The sequence below is a fragment of the Pelodiscus sinensis genome, chromosome 8 (genome assembly GCF_049634645.1).
Source record: "Pelodiscus sinensis isolate JC-2024 chromosome 8, ASM4963464v1, whole genome shotgun sequence".
NCBI classification, from domain to species: Eukaryota; Metazoa; Chordata; order Testudines; family Trionychidae; genus Pelodiscus; species Pelodiscus sinensis.
The window spans coordinates 8,172,864-8,182,132 of record NC_134718.1 but is presented as its reverse complement, the minus strand read 5'-3'; the positions used below and the strand labels follow the sequence as shown (position 1 = coordinate 8,182,132).

At 40.8% G+C, this 9,269-nt stretch overlaps 1 protein-coding gene across 4 annotated transcripts in view; it reads right to left on the bottom strand.

Moving 5' to 3' along the window:
* The window catches only part of SAMD8 (sterile alpha motif domain containing 8), a 35,213-nt gene that overhangs the window by 6,214 nt on the left and 19,730 nt on the right, over nucleotides 1-9,269 (bottom strand). For all 4 annotated transcript variants that reach the window (XM_075934696.1, XM_075934697.1, XM_006126341.4 and 1 more), the window contains 3 exons: nucleotides 5,540-5,635; nucleotides 3,659-3,776; nucleotides 2,331-2,481 (listed from right to left, as the gene is read on the bottom strand). In XM_075934696.1, the coding sequence (XP_075790811.1) occupies nucleotides 2,331-2,481; nucleotides 3,659-3,776; nucleotides 5,540-5,635 (365 nt within the window). The remainder of the gene's footprint in view (nucleotides 1-2,330; nucleotides 2,482-3,658; nucleotides 3,777-5,539; nucleotides 5,636-9,269) is intronic.

The window sequence follows — 9,269 nt, the reverse complement described above, 5'->3', positions numbered from 1 at the left end:
CTAGCAAAGGACAAAGTATGAAGTTAAAAGAGACACAGAAGGTTTCACAAACCAAGTTTACTACACCCACTCTCAGACACCTGACATGATCTTACATTTACATAGCAATTCGAAGGGCTGAATGAAATAGGAGCCTGATCCTGTACTCATATGTGCAGCCCAATGAATTGAATCAGAACACTTAAGAATTAGGAATATGAATCACTTCACCCATCAACAACCACAGGAGTGAAAGGGGTTAACAGTCCACAGAAATATTAAACAGTAACACATGACATGACCACAAACAGAATATCTTCTCCAGTGGCAACTACACAGATCTGGGTAGATATGGCAAACTTAGAGAGAAGTTTCCAGGTGAATATAACTGTTTTTCAAGTAATTCAGTTACAATGACTAGTCAAGCCAGCTCACTTAATTTGCTGTTAAATGCATTTTTAAAATATCACATTTTGAATTATTAACATGACCTTATAAAATATACTCATCTACAGCAGAGCTTTGGCATTTTCAATGTACATGGAATTTTGGACTTTGCTTTTTTCTTCTTTTTTTTTTTTTTAAAAACATTACTGCTTTAAATTTGTTGCATTATTTAGGCTTTGTAGCAAGTGTTTTGATTTGTACTCAAAGGAGTTCAACACAAAAGAAAAGTGAGAAATCACTTAAAAGGATCCCCACAGCACAAGGCAGTGAAGTATAGAGTACTATTTCAAAATATTACATTAAAAAATGCGGGTGCACATCAGAGGGTTGCCATTCACACACACCTTGTAAGAACAGAATCATGGCCAAGTACCTGACGTGCTGTTTCTCAATATGACATGATTCCCCTCCAGCTCTGAAGTTGCTTTCACTGCCTTTTGCTCAACTTGCATGCCTTAGCACCACAATAAAACTAACTCCAATCCCCGTCACTAAGCACATGCCACTGCTTTAAAGATCAGGATTCCAGTCAATTTCAATCTACTGCTCACATACACCGTGCAGAGATGCAAGAAAACAGTGCAGGAAAGAAGGAGGACATACACAAAGGGAGTAGGGACTGGATGACGATAGCACAACATGGAGGTGACTTCTAAAATAACATCTGAATACCCACTGAGGAAAGTAACAGAGAAAGGGAAAGTATGAGCGTGGGTAAGGACAGTGGAAGAGGAAGGGAAGACTACTGCATCCCAGGCAGACTTCAAAATAGCTGCCTTAAAAAGGGCACTGCCTGCTCTGGTCTTAAAAGGGCAACCTTTTTTTTTTGGGGGGGGGGAAGAGGGTCAACAACTTTTCCCCTGGAGTACTGGCACCCCCCCCCCTTTTTTTTTTTAATACACACACTGGTCCCAGGAATTAAAGGGGCCGTAACTGTTTTTCGACCCCGGTCAGTTCCTTTTTTTGCTCAACAAGCTTTGCTGCTGCTTTTTTTTGGGGGGGAGGCGGGGGAAGGCAGGGTGAGGGTTTCTCAAAAACCAAAAAGGGCATGATGCCAAAAAGTTTGGGAACTACTGCTTTAGATGCTCAAGTGACTATATCGCAAAAACCTCTAAAGAAAATCCTATTAAGTCTATTACATGCTAATCTTTTAGGAAACCTAGATTCTTCAGCAATTGGCACATTAGAAATAGCCAAGATTGGTCAAAATTAGTTCTTTGTAAGTTCTATTAGTTCTCTGTAAGTAACTTCTGCCTCCTATTCAACATTAATCATGAAAGCTTTCAGTCATAAAAGAAGATTTTGAAAACAGAAGAAAAAAAATAGGGAGGGAATATACCTCCTGAACCCTTACTTACAGCCATTGTCACATCTCCATGACTAAGGGGGGGGGAATATGATCAAGGTCTATAAAATCATGTCTTGTGTGGAAAAAGTGAATAAGGAAAAGTTATTTACTTGTTCCCATAACATAAGTGCTAAGGGTCACCAAATGAAATTAATATGTAGCAGGTTTAAAACAAACAAAAGGAAGTTTTTCTTCAAGCAGTGCACAGTCAACAAGTGGAACTCCTTGCCAGAGGATGCTGTGAAGAGCAGGACTTTAACAGGGTTAAATAAAAAAAACTAGATACATTCATGGAGGTTAGATCTATTAATGGCTATTAGCCAGGGTGGATAGGAATGGTGTGCCTAGCCTCTGTTTGTCAGATGCTGGAAATGGATGACAGGAGAGGGAACACTTGATGATTATCAGTTCTGTTCACTGTCTCTGGGGCATCTGGTATTGGCCACTGTCAGAAGACAGGATACTGGGATAGATGAACCTTTGGTCTGACCCAGTCTGGCCATTCTTATGTTCCATAATACTCACATGTGTGTTTGGCCATTGGCACTGTACTTACATTCAGTGACAAAGAAGTTCAGCATAGTTAGGACAACAGTATGGCCACTGAACATGTAGTCTCCACATGTATGTACTCCAGTGAGTGTCATTCCAAAACCACTCCAAATTGCAAATGCTCGCTGAAGTTTTGCCCACACGTTGCCGTACAACTAAAATTAAAACAGCAACATTCATATTTAAGTCACTGCTAAAAATACATCTTACTACAATCCAACTACGTCTAATAGAAGCTCAGTTGCAGCCTTGTACTTTGTATAGTTAATTCATATCCCCCATTTCCATTTTTAACTTTTACTGCCAATACAGATTTTCAGAACAGCCCCATGGATTCTATTCTGGCATAACTGGGATCTAGAACTGTAATTATAGAGGTACACAAAGTACCTTTGATAAGTCCTTTCTCTACATTCTGTGATTTAATCCACAGCTACTAAATGAGTCACATCATGGAGCTTCTACCCATTCTCTTGAGGATTTATTCCACAGCCTAATGAGTCAGTCAAAAAGGTTTTCCCAATCGTCAGCCTAAGCATGTTTTATAACTTCACCCCCCCCCCCTTTATTTCTATTTATGTCCTTATGCCCTACTGAAGTTTTTCTCTCCTTGATGTTTCCATCCTTCCAATACTTGGCAACTATGTCATCTTAGCAGGTTAGATGAGGTATAAATATTTAATTTTCAATCGCTGCTTATAAATCAGCCCCTTTAGTCACTCAAATGTTTTCCTCTGATCAATCATCTCTTGTTTGCATAGAGTACTACCTGAAAGCCCCAATATTTATGCAGTGTGTTAGGCACTTTCTAAAAAAACCTGATGTAAGTAACTACCTACTTCATTATTCTTGATGTGATGCCCCTGCACACAAGAGAGTCTGTATTTAATAAGCAAAAGTTTGCAGCTAACTACATAGATCGGGGTGGCCAACCCATTACAGATGCTGAGCCAAAATTGTGTTGGATACAGCGCAAAGAGCTGAGGGAAAAAAGTTGCGGGGAAAAAATTTTTTTTTAAAAGCCCTGGCCGCCACCCTTTTAAGAACAGAATAGGCATTGCCCTTTTAAAGCGGTCATTTTGCATGGGGCACCGCAACTCTGACTATCTCTTTCAGACAGAAACACGCTGCCCCTTTCAGAGCCGTGGGTGCGGGAGCTGCAATCTTTTCTTTGAAGAGCCGCGTGCAGCTCGCAATCCGCCGATTGCTCACCCTGACATAGATCCTTACAAGTACACTCCAAATACGACTATCCTTATCGCAGTACTTGAAATCTGACAGATAAAACAAAAAAATCAGCAGAAAACAAAACACTGAAGCATATTCCTTTACCTTTCCAGAACATTGCAGATGCTGGCCTGGCACAGAGAGTGAGGTAACAAACATTGTAAAGCAGCGCAACAAGAACACAGTCCCCATTAAGCTACACAGTCTGCGTAACAGTATAGACCTGGGAAAACAGAAAAGGATACAAGAGTCATAAGAATTCAAATAACTTTCAAAATCAAATGTGAAAAAGAGAATTATGAGAATTGACAGCATTCTTTTCTAAAATATTCCTAGAATACATTATTTTTAATGGGATACCGATTTCTTGAACTACAACAATTACTTCCAAAGTTAGTTTAGCACCATATTAAGTTTCTCTCTTTTTAATCTTTCTTTCAACTAGCAATGCTGTTTTATGTCTTGGCATCCTCAAGAAACAGTAATATTTTTGAATGAAATTGTGTGTCATGGTGAAAGTGATTGACAAAAATATGCAATCCACTGCACAAAAGGGTTCAGGATAGGGATGTAAGATCCTGTTTAATCAGTGAACTGCTTAAAGAGGATCCCACAAGCAGGGAGGCCTACCTTGGAACGAGCGGCCTCCCACCCACGGCACTCTGGGCCATTCCTGCCAGGCCCTACACCATGGGCTGGGCCCACCAGTTAACCCGTAAGCACCACCCAGTAAGGTGACATCCCCAGTTCAGGAATCAATGTGTCTCTGAATTCAGTATTTGCATCCACAATTGGTCCATAATAAAAAGTGACAGGTCAAGACATAGTAACACCAGCCCTCATTTCAGAAAAACATAACCCCTCATCTCCACATGTTTCTTCCTCCAGGTCCACAACACTCATATGGTTTTCCCCCCCTCAGACTGAGGGGACAAGTTCTATCTCCTATTCAACAAAGGAGGAACAATGCAGACACTGCATACAAGAGCACTCAGAACAACAGATGCTTCTCCTTTGGAGCTACAATTTTTAAATGAGGTCCTACACACAAGCAAGTACTGTACTTCAACCACAAGCTGCCCAGAGGGTTCTTAAAGGTTGAGATGAAGTGTTTTAAAACATTAACACAAGCCACAGCAATACTAAAATTAGTTGACCTTCCCAAATTTATGATAAATTTAAATACTGATCTGCTTAAGGTAAGCAAGTTCATGATTGCTCTGGGATCAAAAAGGAACAAAGGAGCTTTTTGTCTGCTTTGCCTCAGTAGGTCATGTTATGCCGCTCTAGAAAAGAACAGAAGTTCTGATAAGGTCAAGTCTAACCCAACTACAAAGAAATTGATTATTCTAAGTGTAAGACGTGCAAAACTATTTTTCTTGGTTATCTAATGGGAACTAAGTTGCCATCAGCCACGTATCTGCTAGACATTCAGAGAAGAATTTAGAAGCTTCTGGAAAAGTGCCCTGCAGGGTGACACACAGGCATCCCTGGATTAAAGAGAACACAACAGTTGGAAGAAATGTTTGCACACACGCCCCCCCCCCCCCAAAAGGGTAAAGCTAGTCATGTCTAACAAACGTCACTCATCCCCCAATCTGGGGCAGGTATACCCAGTTCCTATAAGCAGGCTGGTCATTTAGAAACGGACATTCAAGAGGTGGGACAAATTGGTTTGAGAGGATCCCAAGTGCACCAGCATTGAAAAACACAGTGGCAACAAGCGATTCTGATGCAAGTAAAGTAGCAGAAAATGGTGGTACCCTGAAGGCACACAAAAAGAAGCAAAGAAATGATTTCTGGGAGGTGGAAGGGAGAACTGAACCGAGGCACCCTGATCCCATCGTAATGGTGTAAATAACACTCATGCTTAAAGGTAAGGTTTTGGCTAGTTATTGTGATTGATTCCAGTCACATTCCATTTTGGGGTTAGGATGCCAACAGATGTTTCTCAATTAAGCATTCTTTTAATTGAATGTACTGTACCTGTGTTTGTGAAGGAGGAGGACCAGGAGCCAGATATAGCAGAGAATCACGCCACAAACTTCAGTCATGGCAAAGGCCCATGGTATCCTAGGAACACTGAAGCAAAGGGGAAAAGTTAAACCTATATAGCAAAAGCTAACTTTTTTCAATGTGTGTGTTTTAAATTAGGCACCTGAACTAATGGTCTAATTTTGTAAAGGTGTTGAGTACATGCAGCTCCCACAGAAGTATATGGAAAGTGCAAGTGCTCAACCCAAAGTGCTCAGCTATTTTTTGAAAATGAAACAACTGATTTAGGTGACAAAATAAGATGTAGGTGCCTACCAGGGTACAAGTACCTCCACAAGGAAAAATATCAAGTACTAGAAAGCTCTTTAACCTCACTGAAAAAGGTGCAACAAGAACTGATCACTGGAAATTAAAGGCAGAAATTCAAATGAGAAATTAAGCACAAACGTAGGATAGTGAGGGTGGCCACCGAAAAAGATACCAGGGTGAGTAGTATATTCTGGGTTTTTTTTTAAAAGTCTTCAGATCAAGACTGTAGACGTTTTTAGAAGATCTTTTTGTCAAACAAGTTATTGGGCTCAATGCAAGCAAAACTGGGTAAAATTCTGTGGCATGTGTAATACAGGAGGTCAGATTAGAGAATCTACAGGTCCCATTTAAAATCCCATTTAATTAGCTAACCAGTTAAACATATTGTTTAACCAGTTAACCGATTAAAGTGCAGGGGAGGAGACCCCTGTCCTCAGCAGGCAGGGATCTGCTCTAGCACCCATGGGTTAACCTTACTCAGTAATCCTCACCCATTAAGGGTGAGGCTTGCCAGTTAACTGGTTAAACACCTTTACATCCCTAGTCCTTCTGCTCTCTTAAATACATGAAACTACATTAGGGATGCAAATGTTTTAAAAGTTACTAGTTTAAACAATTAAAAATACTTAATTGTAATGATTAAGGGAGAGGAGTTGGGGCTGCTCCAGTCCGCCAGATGTTACACGGCCACCAGGAAGAGCAGATCAGCCAGACCGGGGGTTAACGGTTAAGGCGAGTTAACCAGTAAAACAAATGCTTACTAATTCACATCTTATATCCATAACCTAGAAGCATCCAAATTTGAAAGTTTTGGCCATGATTTCTTTGGTACTAGTCTCTTGTATTGCATTCCTCTGAAATTGGTAAAAGCTAACACTGAAAACTTTCATGGAACGGAGAACATTATTTTGACAGACTTAGTAATGACTTAGGCTCTAGTTCATCTATTTCCTCCCTTCCCAATTCCTTTTTGAAATGTTATAAAGGACATATAAAGTGAAATTGATCTAAGGCCAAAATCTATGTTTTACATGGATTTCCTACTAGAATTTCTTTACTGATCTTAAAGTGTTCGTTTTAGTACTTTCTTTATAATGTATCTGCAAAACAATATCACTCACCCTGACACACTCACTTACACAATGTATCACTTATATTGTAACTGCCATAAAAACCCAATCAGCATAAAGTTCTTACAACACTTCAATTTCAATGTCATTTTTAAAGCAGGAGGACAGGACCAAACTCATTCTGTGATAAAGGCGAAATTAGGCAGAGTTCATATTGTAGAGTGTAGGCAGAGTTCATATTGCAGGACTGTAACATGAAGACTCAATACACTAACCATGTGGAAAGGGACCCAAGCTACCATTCGCTCAAAACAAAACCCTCTGTAATTTATAAGAGGACCGTGCACAGCTTATTGTGCACTCGTCTATACTTCAGCACAGTGTCGGCTTTTCATTTATAATACGTTACAAGGCCTCTTTCTTTAAAACTCCCCCATTTCCTTCCTCACTTCATGCCACTCATTTTCTAAGAAAAATGCTACTAGTGCATTATTACCTGCAGTACCATTAGTCTATTCCTGCTTCTTCCCTCTCCACCCCCAACGGATCTTTTGGTATTACCCCACGTGGTTTTCTGCCCCATCCTTCCCTTCCCCATAACATCCCCATGCACTATTTCTCCTGTTATTTATCTGCTTGCTCTCTCCTCCAATCCTGCAACTCAACCTATCAGCTTCATTTGGGTTCCTGACTCCTTGCAACTAGGGATATTAAATATCGGTTAACTGAACAGTCGATTAACCTCATGAATTATCGGTTACTTAACTCTTCAACAACCCCCGGGGGTGGGGCCGGCAGCCAGTGCAGTCCAGCCTCACTCCCAAGGAGGCCCCTGCCACTCCACGCTGCTGTCTCTGTATCAGAGGCAGCAGTGAAGGGCGCCAGGCGTGAGCTGGTCTGCGAGGGGAGCCAGTTTAAAAACCAGCTCCCCTCCTGGACCAGCTGCCTGTCGCCCTGTGCTGCTGCCTCTGTCTGGGATTGAGCTCCCAGACCCAGCGCAAGTCGGACTACCTGCTTGTATGGTTCCTAATATTCTTTAAATGCAGAGTTGCAGTGGAGATAGGTCCTGGACCCAGCTGCTGGCCAGCCTGCTAAAAAATTTACTGGCAGGGGAGGAGGAATGCATGTAGTCTATAGCATTAACTGATAAGCTTCTGCTTATCGATTTATCGACTACACTATTACATCCCTACTTGCAACCCCATTTTTTCTAAAAAGGATCAATAGCACTTGGAGCTGTAATTCCCCAGCTTCCTACTCTCCTGAGAAAAGATGCAGCAGCCCCACAGCCCTTTGCAAGTCAGAGGGTTATCCACTTGGACTGCAAATATAAAAACATCCTAGGTACGGTGACTAGGTTTTCAAGCCGACTTGATCGACAAAAGATCTTCATTCGTCGCAGTGGGAGTTTTGTCCAAAGGTAATAGGTTAAATACAGCTCTTGTTAATGTAATCGTTTAGTTGAAGTTCATTATTTCCAACATGTTTGGTATACACTAGTCAGGAGAGGCACTTGGTGTGTGGCTCAGAGCAGTGGTCCTAACTATTTCTTCAATTCTCGTCCTTCTCTCTTCCTAATGTTAAGAAACTCACATATACAGGACTAATAGAATACATTTGGTATAGTTTTAACGTTTTCCTAAAGTTTATATACTGGAATTTTCAGAGACGCCAGGGTTAGATTTCCAGTGCTTACTGAATTTCAATAGCACCTAAGTCCTGAACTCCTTTGAAAATCTCAGTCAAGATATATGCAGTGGGAAAGAAATGTCACACCACCTACATGAGGTAGATAAACTAAAGCTTTGAACATGTTTTGTTAGTCTATAAAGTGCTACCAGACCATTTGTTGTTTTTTAAGTTTAAAGCTTTGAAGTTAAGCAACTTTTCCAAAGTCACAATCAGTAAGCAGGGCGTGAAATAAAACCCAGAATACTATTAATCTCCTGTTTTTGCAGAAATACACTTTAATTAACCAACAACTTTCATATTTGAAAAGCTATTATTTTAAAAGTATGTGAAACATGCTCAACACTACGTAATATACAAGGATCACTGTGCCTTTGCTGTACAATTACGCTGAACAACAGTTTGTGTATTTGGTATTTCTCCCACATATGAGAGAAACCACCAAGGGCATGTCTCCAAATCAGAATATCCCGGGCGCTAAGAAAAGCCATGTCGATGTTTCGTCTCAGGCTCTGAGGGCCAGGGGAAACGTATAGGAGCCCAAACATCTACACAGCTATTCTTAGCACTATAACTCATGTTTAAGTCTGCAGATCCAGACTCTGAGGTGCACTGCTATGTTGCTGCGGTTTTATTGGGGAGGGGGAAGAGAG